General features: G+C 35.8%; 1 protein-coding gene across 1 annotated transcript in view; it reads right to left on the minus strand.

Moving 5' to 3' along the window:
- LOC126969878 (exportin-2) overlaps positions 1-14717 on the minus strand; it is a 38704-nt gene that overhangs the window by 15317 nt on the left and 8670 nt on the right. The window contains exons 6-12 of the mRNA XM_050815464.1: positions 14450-14620; positions 12865-12994; positions 11673-11836; positions 9561-9750; positions 7626-7726; positions 2617-2803; positions 776-932 (exon numbers count right to left, since the gene is read on the minus strand). Coding sequence (XP_050671421.1) covers positions 776-932; positions 2617-2803; positions 7626-7726; positions 9561-9750; positions 11673-11836; positions 12865-12994; positions 14450-14620 — 1100 coding nt within the window. The remainder of the gene's footprint in view (positions 1-775; positions 933-2616; positions 2804-7625; positions 7727-9560; positions 9751-11672; positions 11837-12864; positions 12995-14449; positions 14621-14717) is intronic.

The raw sequence follows: 14717 nt of genomic DNA on the forward strand, positions 1-14717 counted from the left end.
AGAATCATAATTATATTATGGTTCAGGTTAATATTCCTATAAAATAAAATCTTTAATTGCTTATTCCGCGTTCAACTATAGAATATATTATATTATGTGGCCGACTTGACGGAATCAACATACAGTTACAGTATTATTTCTAAATAGTCAAAATATTATATATATCGTAAAAAATGTATGATATAAGGTGACGTAACTTACAATAACGGACAAAAAATACAAAACTATATGTCATATAAATTACAACAGATGATCGCGAATGACAATCAATTATTTATGTACAAAACAGAAATTTTTAATAGTAAAAAAATGAACAGGAAATGTGCGATAAAATAAGAGTCGAGTGAGTTTATTAGTTAATTACTAAATTAGGTGATCTATCGTATGAGTCGAGCGAGTTTATTAGTAAATTACTAAATTAATTGATCCTATGTATGAGTCGAGTGAGTTTATCAGTTAATTACTAAATTAGTTGATCTAACGTAGGAGGAGTATCGTAAGAGTGTTCTATAAATAACAATCAGAGAGACAGGTTTATGTAATGGTAATATTATTACAACAGCGCAAAAAAAACCAATTGAGTTTCTTGCGTAGTTTCTTCTCTCTCAGAGCGCCAATTATTTTCAAAGTGATGGTAGATTTGACATTTGAGTAATTCTTAAGCAGTCAAAGTAAAATACGGTGTAAAAGAGTGCGCATGTTAGTTCATTCTTAGTTTGTATGTAAATAATTAAAATGAAAATACATATTATTAGCAGTAACAATGAGAACTTACGATATGGATAAGGAGAGTGTCTCGAACAGGTAATGGTTGAAGTGTGGCTTGCATGGATTCTTAGTGACGACCGCTAACAAACCAGCCAGCTTGGGCAACGCTTCACCCAGGTAACTGAGTGCAGAGTCGCGTAGGCAGGACAGCGTGCGTAGAATTGCTGTTAGGAGGGAATAAATATATTTCAATCGACATGATGAAAAGTTGGTTGAATTTATACGTGTTTTAGGCGTGTTTGGCGAAAAAACTATGAGAGAGAATTTTCCACAATTTTATGAATAGTGTGAACTGAGAACTCTATTAAAAAATATTTAGTAAGTGATACTGTCAATACACAACAACAGTTACTGAACAAGCGACCACACTGTCGCGACACGAAATTCGTCATAAAAATTTTAGTTATTTCTGTTTTATTATTTAGATAAATAAGTATATTTTTTTACGTGGCCTGCATATAAATACACATATACACACACATTTATATCATTATTCCAATTAACAAGTGAAATGCTTACTCATGTTATCATTGTATGTATGGAACAACTAGATCTAAGGTAATGTGGTCCTGCAGTACTAGAGACGATGTGCATTTAGTGGTTAAGAATCACACTGCCGGTGAAACAGTGGCTGGCTGGTTTTTCGAAGATCATTTTTTTATTTTTATATCCAATCAAAAACTTACATTAACATAGCGATTTATATATTATATACTGTATAGTAATTTATAACAGTACCTAGTTACTAACGCTAAACCTCTTAACGGCAGCTTAGGTACATCAAGACAAACAACTTTTAAGTCTTTTTGGATTTAATGATGATTTTTTTTCACACAAACAAAAAAATCTGGTCAGCAGTTATAAAGTAATCTAAATATATTTATTCTCTCTCATCATCATTATTGTATATGTCAAAAAAGATACTTAATGTATCTAAGTTTTGTAAGAATATGATTGAAGGTCATTCTGCTACAGTAACAGCGACAATATGGTGTAAATCAAAACGCATCAAATAATGACTTATCGCACTCGATGCCTTAAGCTAAGTATCTTAGAGCCTGAAGAAACACAGTTTTGCATTACCAATAGGTGTGGTGGCAGTGCTGTTAAGTTCCCCAACGATTAGCTCTCTACATAGTCTAAGCGCACATTAAGCATTAATGGTAAAGAAATGTATAGCGATATATATCGCATTCTATCGACGCAACATAATACTTTTTGGGGCACTGACCGTATTTCCGCCTGTCCTAGAAACGTACTACAGTTAGACGTACTGCTGCTAAACAGAAGTTTTTTTTTAATTGAATTAGGCGTTATTTGGCAGAAATCTATAATTATCCAAATGCTGTGAGTTTTATTGAGTTTATATTCCGCTAAGTCTAGAATCAATTCGACAAGTGTATCACCTCTACACGACGCATCCTCAGTAGATGATGCCTCGCCAAATTCTGGCATGAGACCTGAAGTCTCTGAACAGTCATTAAGACTCATAATATTTGGAAGACAGGAGTTTAACAGAGTTTTTTTATGAAAATAAATGACGAGACGAGCAGGAAGTTCAGCTGATAGTAATTGATACGTCCTATCTATTACAATGCAGTGCCGCTCTGGATTCTTGAAAAACCCAAAAATTCTGAGCGGCACTACAGTTGCGCTCGTCACCTTGAGATATATGATGTTAAGTCTCATTTGCCCAGTAATTGCCCTTCAGACCGAAACACAGTAATGCTTGCACATTACTGCTTCACGGCCCAAATAGGCGCCGTCGTAGTACCCATAATCTAGCCGGCATCGTGGGCAAAGGAGCCTCCCACTGGTAAAAAGGACGGAGTGTAGTGGACGGAGCACCTTTCATGACGTATTCGTTGTGTTCGGCCGGGTCGGAGTAGTTGTCGAGGGCCCCGAACAGTGCGGCGAGCAGAGGCGCGGCCTGAGCCTCGAGCGCGGGTCGCGGCAGCAGCGACCCCGCGAGCAACTTCTCGACGGCGCACGCACCGTACGTACACACCACGCCCTTCCCGCTCACGTGCTGCACCTGAAACAACAGACAGTACAAGAGTATGACTTCAACAATACTCTAATATATTTTTATAAGCTTAATTACTTTAGAATTGTGTCTACACATTTTTTTTAAATAATCCCTCATTTCTGGGATTACTTAAATTTATAACCAAAATTTATGAACGACGCGTCTCTTCCGGCTCGGACGGTACCCGAGAAGTCGCGGGTTCGAGTCCCGCATCGGTCATAAATTTTGGTTATAAATTTAAATTAGTTGTGTCTACAGAAAAATTTAAATGATTTTTTTTTTTAGAAATAAATTAATTTATAAAAAGTGAAAATAATTCTGAGTAGCAGTAAATGTCAACTTTACCCGTACCTGTCCACATACATGTTTAAACATATTGTAAGTGTCCTGGGATCACACTTCAGGGTCCCGGGCTATGCATGCCTCAGGGATGATCGAGCAGATGGTGTTGGCGCAGGCTGTGCCTTATTTATAAGACGCACCCTTCCCTTTTCCCCAATAATCCTTCCAAACCAACATCCTGGTATAAATATTGTTGCTGCAAAAGTTTTGAACATCTCCATGGTCTCTATATACATCCCTCAACCTCATTCAACTATGATTGCAGACATCCTCCATTTAATCTCGTCAATTCCCTCTCCTATGATTCTAATGGTAGATTTTAATGCACATCACATGTCTTGGGGCTCTAGCACTACTGATTATTTTTCTCTTTCCCTTCTTGATATTTTTGATGAATGTAATCTCTGCATAATAAATGATGGCTCTCCAACCCGCAGGGTTGCTCCTTCTCAAAACCCAAAAAGTGCAGTTGACCTGACCCTATGTTCTCCTTGTCTTGCTTCTCTTATTTCTTGGAACATACTTCAAAATTCCAATGGCAGTGATCACTATCCTATTATCATTTCATTACCTGACAAAGTAATCCCTGCTCAAAATTTTTCCCCTTCTCTCAAATACAGATTAACAAATGCTAATTGGCAGCAATTTTCCACTTGCCTTGATGAAAAAATTTTAAGCTTTCCCAATCCTAACCATTCAAATGCTGTTGAAAATTATAATAAATTAGCAGAGGCCATGATATTTAGTGCTGACCAAAATTTTCCCATTAAAAAACCATCCAACCATCCCCATCCAAAAATTTCAACTCCTTGGTGGGATTCAGATTGCACCAAGGCTGCTAAGGATAGAAAATTAGCAGAAAAAACATATAATAGGAGCATGACTTTGACCAACTTCATTAATTATAAAAAAAGCTGCTGCCAAGGCCACTAATTTATTTGCCAAAAAGAAAAAAACAAGGTTGGATCAATTTTTGCCAGAGCTTATCTCCCTGTACTCCATCTACAATTGTATGGAAACAAGTTAAAAAATTTAGGGGTTCTTACAATCCTTCGGAGCATGACTCAAGTGTAGATCCATCTGTATGGCTTGAATCCTTTGCAGATAGGTTGTCACCCCATTCAATTCCTAATGAAGACTATCTCCCTTCACCTCCAATCCCTCTCTCATCAACTCATAGTTTAGACTCCCCTTTCTCTTTTTCAGAACTTCTTCTGGCATTGGATGGCTTAGTTGACACTTCTCCCGGGGCCGATGGCATCCCCTATTCTTTCCTTAAACAATCTTCAATCAGATCCCAAGAATACTATCTCAAAATTATCAATAACCTATTTAATGTCGGTGCCATACCTCCATCTTGGAAAAATCAAGTGATCATTCCTATACTCAAACCAGGTCAGAGTCCATCTAAAGCCACCAGTTATAGAGCAATTGCCCTATCATCTGCTCTTGCAAAAATATGTGAACATATGATCAAACATCGGCTTGAGTGGTTTGTTGAATACAATAACCTCATTTCCGATTCCCAGTATGGATTCAGAAAGGGGAAGAGCTCATTAGATAGCTTGGGTATCCTTACCACTGATATAAGATTAGCCCTTTTCCAAAAAGAACCTCTTTTGGCAGTTTTTCTAGATATAGAATCCGCATATGATAAAGTGTCCTCTGCTCAGGAGCAAACTCATTCAGCTGAGTATTCCAGCGAAGTTAACTCTATTCATATGCAATATGCTAATGGAGCGAACAATTACCATTAAAGGCCCATCCTCATACCTACCTCCTAAAAATGTTTGGAAAGGTTTACCTCAAGATTCTGTTCTTAGTCCTTTACTATACAACCTGTATACCTCTGATATTTCTAGCACAGTTACCCCCTTTTGCCAAATCTTGCAATATGCAGATGATATTGTTCTATATACTTCTGATAAGTCTATACAGGCTTCTTCTAATCGTTTGAGTCATGCTCTAGAATATCTCTCATCATACCTCTTGCAACATGGGCTAACACTATCACCTTCCAAAAGTAGGGTAGATTTATTCACCAACAAAAGACTTCTCCCTGTAATCAAAGTCAAAATTTACAATATTGAAGTTCCTTTTGTCGATAATGTTAAGTTCTTGGGTGTATCGTTGGATCAAAAATTGACAGGTGTAAAGCACTTTAACTACATCTCCCAAAAGTGTGAAAAAAATATTAATATCCTTCGCTCATTATCTGGCGTTTGGTGGGGGGCTCACCCCTTCACCCAAAGATTGCTTTACAATGCCATAATTCCTAGCCACATGGATTATGGCACGTTACTTTTGATTCCAGGCAATAAGGCAGGTTTAGATAAGTTAGACAAATTACAGGCAAAATGTTTGCGCATTATATTAGGAGCTATGAAATCTAGTCCTATTAATGCTATGCAGGTCGAGTGTATAAAGAACCTCCCCTCTCGCTTCGTCGACAGTTCCTCGCTAATAAACTGTTTTTTAAATTAGCAGAATTCCGGGATCACCCTTTGTTGCATAAATTAGATCAATTAGTTGGCCTATACAATATTAACCAAATTTCTCAAGATAAGAGATCATGTCTTGCCCATAGTTACCTATTGTAATCTCAACTCCCTAACCCCTTTTTTCAACTTTCGAAATTACCCCTATTCTCAATGCCTTTCAATGCACTCACCTTCCAACCATTAATAATTTTAGACCTGGGCATTAATAAGTTCACCATAGAAGCTAACAAAACATTTTCTCATGTTATGCATTCAGATTTCCAAAATTGGCATAAGATTTTCACTGATGCTTCTAAAACACACATGAGCCCAGTTGGTGTTGCAGTATGGGTCCCCTCCACAAGAATTGTATTAAGTTATAGCTGCCCAACTGTCACTTCGGTATTCACAGGGGAAGCAATTGCTATACTTGAAGCTATTTTATTTATTAAGTCCCATGGCCTAAACAATTCTATTATATTATCAGACTCCAAAAGCTGCCTTCAATCCATCCTCTCAAATCCATTTTGCTCAAAAAGTAGGATTCCAATATTACTTAAGATAAGAGAAAACTAGAAAGAGTGCTATGACCTCAAAATCAACATATATAATCGGCAATGAAAATGCTGATGCTTGTGCCAGGTCAGCTGCTCATACAGGTTCCCAACATTCTCAAATCTTCTCTCATGACTTGTGCTCCACCTTGAAAATAAATATGTTTGAGAGGTGGTCAAACATCTGGCAGGTTTCCAAAACTGCTAAAGGCGTCTTTTATGGTGATATACAACCTGTAATCCTTTTAAAACCGTGGTTCTCGAAATTTAGATTCCCCAATAAATCAATAATATCAACAGTTTGCCGGTTACGCTTAAACTACTCTTGCACTCCAGTATTCCTAGCCAAATTAAGAATTAGAGACCATTCTCTATGTGACTGTGGACTTGATGAGGGAAATGTAGCCCATTTATTCTTTAATTGCCCTTTAATGAAGTCTTCCTGGTACAACTTTATACCTCCTGAAATCCCCCGCCCCACCTCCATGAAATGCCTCCTCACCTTTGTTTTCACTTCTTTTGTAAATACTTTATGAAAATGTATTAAACAGAATAATATTAAGTTATAACTAACACAATAAATGTTTTATATAAGAAATATTATCAGTGTTTGTCCATTATAATCTACCAGCATGTATATTTGTTTCAGGTATAATAAGAAAATAAATCTGTTTTGATTCTGGGCACCGGTCATTACTATTATCACTTATAAATTCGTTTACACCGATCAAATGACACACTCTAAGCTTGTTGGTCTACTGAAACGTGACATTGGCGAGTTGTGGTGCCCCTTCCACAGAAGCCACTAGAAAGAATAGAATAGAATATTTAAGTGTTATTAAAATAAATAATTAATGTTAAAACTAATGACACACAATATAATGATTGAAGTCAGACTCCTGAAAGTTAACTTCTTCGTGTATTAACCCAGTTATGGATCTTTTTTCGATACCTACCTTGCTGATTTTCGAATTTTTGCTTACCTACTAAAATAACTCTTTCTGAGTGTAACTGGGTAAAATGCTCTTGTGAAAATTGGGAATCGCTTATTTCATGGTTATTTTCTGCATATAACTTAATCTATTAATATTCATTATTTTCATATACAATGTATTTTGTACAGAAAAAATGTAATTGACTATGTGACTTTCACATTTCTAAATTGAGCAAATGGTGATTAGTTCGTCGCTTTTTCGTCAGATTCGGGACTAGTCCCTAAATTGGAAACAATGACTTTTATGTTTACGTTAATATTAAAAACCTAAAACAAAAGGTGTAAGTGCTCCACCAGCACGAATGGAGGCATTCAACACAAAAATAAACGCTTACTCTTTTGCCAGAATTATGTGACAAAAATGTTCTATTATTTCCCACCACCAAGTTTCGTTTTTTGGTATGATCAGCCCTTTGTAGCTTTTATCATGTTTTATAATATAATATCTTATCTCTCACCAGTAATGGGAAGGCTTCAATCAGCAGTTCCTTGGGCAGCAATGACCTGAATGTCATGAGGTATTTAATAGCATCTGCACGAAGAACAGGCAACTGGCTCACTGAAATTTTTATTTTGACAATAAATAGAAATTATTTTATGAATATCCAAATAGATTAATATAATTTCTATACTAAAAGAACTCTTACATATAGTTTTTAAAAATAGTTAAACAGTGCAAAGATGGGATGAACTTCCTATTATTACATAGACACACTGTGTATGTGGCAGGTGCAAGCAATTCCAAACCGTGTCTGAGACTTATGACTATGGTAATTAATGTGGCAACATATGATGTACTTCAACACAGCCCCTTCATTGCTCGTGTTTAGTACATGCGTTTTACGAATGGACCAATAACGGAATGGATAGATAATTCACATTCATTTGCCATAGTAATTCCAATGATGACTACCAAGATAATGGTTTATTGTTAATCATAGCCCTATTTGATCCCACGATACGGTCTCCGATTAGTGTGGAGATTCAATGACAATCATACTGTAGTCATATATATAAGCTTGTAAAATATTTTATCTACACCGATGCTTTAAATCCTCTATTAAAGAGTCTGAAAAAGTGAGCTTATTGCCAACATTAAAACACAAAATGTTCTAATAACCATTACATCATCCAAACGAGTGTTGTAATGTTGTACTGAATTTCATAACAACACTCCTTGATTTTTTTTTTCGATCCCTTTATGCCCATTTTCAACAAACAGCCACATTCTTATTGCTCGACGCGTGGTATCTGTATGAATTTCAAAAAAAGAACATTTTCGTTTACGCGCGTTTTATACTACCAGAACACGGCGCGCCGTAAAAAAAAGTATGTTATTCGAAACCCCGCCATTTTTCCTGAAAAAATGAGCGATTCAAGTTTTGACAGCACACCACCCGATATTATAAACGCTGCAAAATATCATAATATTCAAGTGAATTTTAATAATTGCACTATACAAAGTGTAAATTACTACTAAAATTAATAATTCTTTCATTAATACTTACTTTATTTGTATATAATCAGTAAGGGATGATATAAGTTACTATTAGGACTAACTGTTTCAGAATCTTTTAGAGGATTCATATTCTGGGTGTAGATAAAGTCTTGTATGCAACTGTTGATAATTAGGTATTAAAACACTCATGTGATACTATTATCACACTCGGCTTCGCAAACCCACATTCGTGTTTTAATACCCCTTACTACACAACAGCTGCATAAATAACTATAAACTTATTGTAATTTAATGCATATGTAAAAAGATCGATTTAATTAAATTATTCTTATTTTTACATTATGAAAGGAGACACTAATGTGTCCGAATAACGCATCATAAAACGACCAACGTCGTCGTGCAACGCGATTCGACACCGATCACATTATATAACAACCATTCTCGTTCGTTTATGATCCAGTTTTCAGTACTAGTTACGGTTTGGTTTTATAAATCTTAATATATATAAATTACGTGTCACGTTGTTTTTCCGCGATGCACTCCTAAACTAATGAACATTTAGTGCACGTGAACGTTAAGTGCAGTTTAGTCCAACTTGAGAGATAGGATAGTTGACCCTTAATTATTATTATTTCCAATATTTGTTTTGTAAGGACATATTTTCTGTGAGAGAATTTATTAAACAACAGGGAGTATATTTTACGAAATAATTCTTGATATTATGAAATATTATTGACAAATTCACAAAAAAAAACAGTATTTTATTTATTATATACAGAACAATGTCTGTCGGTCAGGTAGTATCTCAAAGAATCTCTAATGAGTACACAGTTCATTAGGTTTCTGGCAGTGTACTTATGCTACTCCTACTAACACTGCACTGGATCCATAAATTAATAACTATAATAAGCAACTATATATGCAATGAACTGACCGTCTGGTTTTCTAAGTTCGGGCAGCACGTGTGTCCGAGCGAAGTCTCCGAGCTCTACAAGCGGCGAGGCGCGCGTCACTCCCGCGGCCTGCGTGCTCCCGCGGGACACCAGTGACGTCACCAGGAACATCGCCGTGTCCTTGCCGCGCCACGCAGTACACCCGCTGTCTTCGTACTTCTTCAGCATCATCTGCAAACAAGCCAATTCAACATAAGCTGCAGTCTAAACATTAGGAAGGTTCCAGTGGAGTGGTATTCTACCATTTGTTTACCCAGGGTGTTAAGAAAAACTTCGGGAAAGACGATAAAATGCCGCGTTCTCCTATAACGCTACTTCACATACGGCCAACAATTTTTCACAATCATTTTTAGCTTCCAAAAAAGTACAACTCGTCACGCATCCTGCACATAACCCCGACCCTGTGATTTCTGTATTTTCCCCAAATTCAAAGATTTGATGAGAGATTTCACTTTTACCAATTCCGAACATCAATTTATAGCGCTCAATCAGCACGTACAAAATATGCCTTCAGATCTGTGGTCCTCCTGTTTTAAATAATGTTTCGATCGCATGAAAAAAAGTTTAAAATGTAAAGGAGAGTATTCTGAAAAGCAATAAACATAATATTTTGGTTATAACATGTTGTTTTTTTAAGACCCATGTAATCCTGTAAATTGGGAGAGGTATGCAGCGATCTTAATATCACCACACTGATGTCAGAGTTCCAAGCAGACATTTCAATAATCCCCAATTGCATTTACCATTTGCAAACTGATAGCTGATAGTTGATACAAATTCAAATATTTTTATTCAAAATAGTATGTGAAATCACTTATTGAAAGTCAAAAAAACTACCACCCATTCCAAAATGAATGCCTCAGGCCTGAGAAGAATGGGCGCAACAAACTCAGCGGGCTTTTTTTTCATCAAAAATATGTTTTACAATTAAAGTAACATATTTTACAAAGTAACATTGTACAATTAAACTTATTGTTTAATAGCCTGAGGGTGGTCGCTCCATTCCCAATCTGTGGTATCATTAAGAAAGTCATTTATGTTATAATAACCTTTACCACACAAACGTTTTTTAACGATTCTTTTGAATAACGTAACACCTTTCATTTGAACATTTTCTGGGATCTTGTTGTAAAAGCATATACATTGCCCCACAAAAGACTTACTAACTCGACTTAGCCGAGTAGTAGGCATCATCAGTTTATGTCTGTTCCTGGTGTTAACATTATGGTTATGACAGTTTCTGGCAAATTCACTTATGTGCCTATGAACATACCTTACATTATCAAGAATATATTGAGAAGCAACAGTCAAGATGTTAATTTCTTTGAATTTTGCTCTCAGTGATTCCTTAGGGCCTAGGTTATAAATATCGCGAATAGCCATCTTCTGCAGCACAAATATTGTATTAATGTCGGCAGCGCTGCCCCATAGCAATATACCATAGGACATAATACTATGGAAGTAACTAAAGTATACAAGTCGCGCCGTATCTATGTCAGTTAATTGTCTAATCTTTTTAACCGCATATGCTGCAGAATTAAGTCTGTTCCCCAGAACAATTTCAGCGCGGGGGTTATAACGGTGTAATGGAGAATATTACAAAGTCCGTTAAATCAATTGAAATGTATGAAGTATGAACCTAATAATGAATGTATAAATGCTCATAGGCTCGAGATTCTGTTTCAATAAAATCAGTTTTGAATTTAAAAAATATGCAAATATTTGGGTTGAGCAGGCAGCAATTGTAAAGTAGATCCTGTAGATGCAGCCACAACCTGAGAGTTGAAAAAAGCATACAAGATTTTATGACGATACGTCACTCGAACGGTTAGCTCAGTTGGAATAGCACTCGCACGCGAGAGATCGTGGGATCGAGTACCGCATCGTTCATAAAATTTTGTTTTCAAATTTTATTTACGTATTAATCCCAGATGTGAGGGGTATCACTTTAGAAACATGACAATATGATCAGTTTTAAAATTACCTAGAATAATTTTCGTTAAGCATTATGTAATATTTAGTACGGCGTGAAATCCCCGCTTGACGTCATAGCATCACGTGCCACTGTGAGTGATCCTAGCTGTTGTTTATACCTGAACATATTGTCCAAAAATAGCCATAATCTTCTCCTCGTAGTTCTGCGCCAGTGTTCTCACGAGGTCGCAAGCGGCTCTACGTCTGGTGTCCACATCGGAACCCTCGATGTCACGCCGCACATACTCCTCTGGATTGTCTTCGAACAGCTCCATATCAGATTCTATAACAAAATATATATATATGTATGGATATATAATAATAATAATAATATTGACACACTTTTTACATTACAATTATCTTGCCCCAAGTTAAGCATATATAGCCTGTGTTATGGGTTACAAGACAATGATAATATATTTAATACAATATACTTACTTAAACATACATAAATTTATATAAACATACATAAATATATTTAAACATCCATGACTCGGAAACAAACATCCATATTCATCATATAAATGCTTGCACCTACCGGTTTTCGAACCCGGGACCTCTAGCTTAGTAGGTAGGATCGCTAACCACTCGGCTATACAGGTCGTCATATAACATATACATATTTATTTATTTATAATCGCTTATAAAATGCTCACAGAATACCTTTATTTATTTATGCTGTGTGTGGATGATGCAGCAACTGTACTCAATAACTTTTGTATTAATTTACATTTACTTTTTTGACTTACTCATGTAAGACATTGACTATTTGACGTTTGAGTGTGTTTGTTGCATCATTTTACATATTATATTGTAATTAAAAATGATTTGTAAATCGATGTACATGTAAATCTTGATATAAAAGAGTGGCAATGACTTTCTTACTACTTCATCTCATTAGCTCAACCCTTTACGAAGTAGCGGTAGATTCAATAAGAAACAATATTTTTTTGACATTCATAAGTGTCATTTCCGTGACCTACGTGAATAAACTGATTTTGATTTGATTTGATATATTAGGGGATGAGGTATCATCAAATTTGTGATTTGTTAGTCTACCGCCCATATTATGACGGAATTAAGAGTAGTTCAGAAGTTTCACGTGTCAAGTTTGTCTTATAAACAAATACCACTAGTCACACGTTAATAAAATGCATTTAAACTCATTCACAGCTGCGGACTGCTCCCACTCTGCACTTTGGGCTGTGTTTATTTAGTGGTATGAAACTAGATGATGGCAACATTAAAATTATTCATATTCTGTCAATAGTGCTAATATTATTAATACAACAAATAAAACTGTTGACATACCTCTAAATTCCATGTTGGGGATGACAACTTTCTCACAAATACTGCTCAGTGTTGCTGGATCCTCAAACAGACTTTTGTATGTGTGCTTCTCCGCTACCTTGGCTAGGAAGGTCAGCGCATTTGACACCAGCTGCAATTCAAATTGTGATGGAAGAATTCTAATAATGACCCAGTTATGACATAAATACAAGTTATACAATAATCTCCTTATTCATAATGGTCCGCTAACTTTAAACAGCCGCTTAGGAGTGTTTTTTTCTCATTCTGACTTAGGTCAGAAGAAGACAGAGTGAGAATTGGCAATGCTTTAAGTTAGCAGACTATTATGAATAAGAGGGTTAAAGTATAAAAAAACTGCTAACGGAAATAAAATATGGCCATGTTAATTTCCGAATCGCTTGAATTTTTGATTGATATATTACGCCGTGTTATCATTAATTTCTGAGGCGTGAAGTAATAATCTTTATCTACACCCATTTCTTTAAATCCTCTATTAAAGATTCTAAGACCTTATTGCCAACATTAAATACACCCAATGTCCTAATAACCGATAAGTCATCCAAACGAGTGTTGTAATGAAATTCAGTACAACATTACAACACTAGTTTGGATGATGTAATTATTACTAGAAAAGGCTTTCTGAATGTTAGCAGTAAGCTAACTGTTTCAGAATTCTTTATAGAGGATTCATATTATGGGTGTAGATAAAGTCTTGCATGCAACTGTTGATAATTAGGTATTAAAAGACTCATGTGATACTTTTATTTAATATTAACCCACATTCGTGTTTTAATACCCCTTATTACACAACAGTTGCTTATTTATTTATTTATTAGAAAAGGCTTACCAACTAGACATACAATTAATATTATGACTACTTACAATGTAACATTTCTTATATTTAATATTTGTATATCTAACTTATAGCTTATAAAACTAAAATGCCGTTTTCGTGCGTAATTCAAAACAGATTGATAAAAAATTAGTAATTTGTAACAGTAATTTGCGTTGCAGCTTATTTTATTGCATAAATAAAGTTTTTGTTAGGAAATAGTACTCAGACATTTATCAAAATTATAGAAGATTAACTCCAGTGGGAGACTCCTTTGCAAAGGATGCCGACTAGATTATAGGTAACCACAACGGCGCCTATGTCTGCCGTGAAGAAGTAATCTATAAACATTACTGTGTTTCGGTCTGAAGGTCGTCGTATCTTGTGAAATTACTGGTCGAATGAGACTTGACTACTTATGTCTCGAGGTGACGAGCGCAGTTGTAGTGCCGCTCATAATTAATGGGATTTCAAGAATCCTGAGCGGCACTGCATTGTATCATTAGACCATCAACTGAATGTCCTGCTCATCTCATCCCTTATTATCATTAAAAAAAAAACAAAACAAAGTAGACCCTGATGAAGCCACTAGGCAGTTGAACATATATATAGCAACAATTCTGAATGTTTGTTAATATCAGACAGTCGCGTAGCAGTGACAGATGTTTTAAATCAAAATTCAATTAGGTACTCGACAGATTCACAAACTTGAAGTCCCCACTTGACGTCATAGCATCACATTGTGGTACTTACAGCATCATACTTTGTCTGTGGTCCTGTAGACAGCAGTACATTCCACACAGCAGTGACGAAGCCCCCTGCGTGTGGTCCAAACTCCTCTTCATACTTGAGAGCATAGAGGGCAGCACACTCGCACACCTCACTCCGCAATTGCTCCATAACTCCGGGAACATCATCATCATTCTGTAAGAAACAATAGTCAGTAAATATTATAAATACAGTGGACAAACGGATAATATAAATATATTGTTAATAATAAAATATTTTTACCAAATAAAAG

The sequence above is a fragment of the Leptidea sinapis genome, chromosome 19 (genome assembly GCF_905404315.1).
Source record: "Leptidea sinapis chromosome 19, ilLepSina1.1, whole genome shotgun sequence".
NCBI lineage: Eukaryota > Metazoa > Arthropoda > Insecta > Lepidoptera > Pieridae > Leptidea > Leptidea sinapis.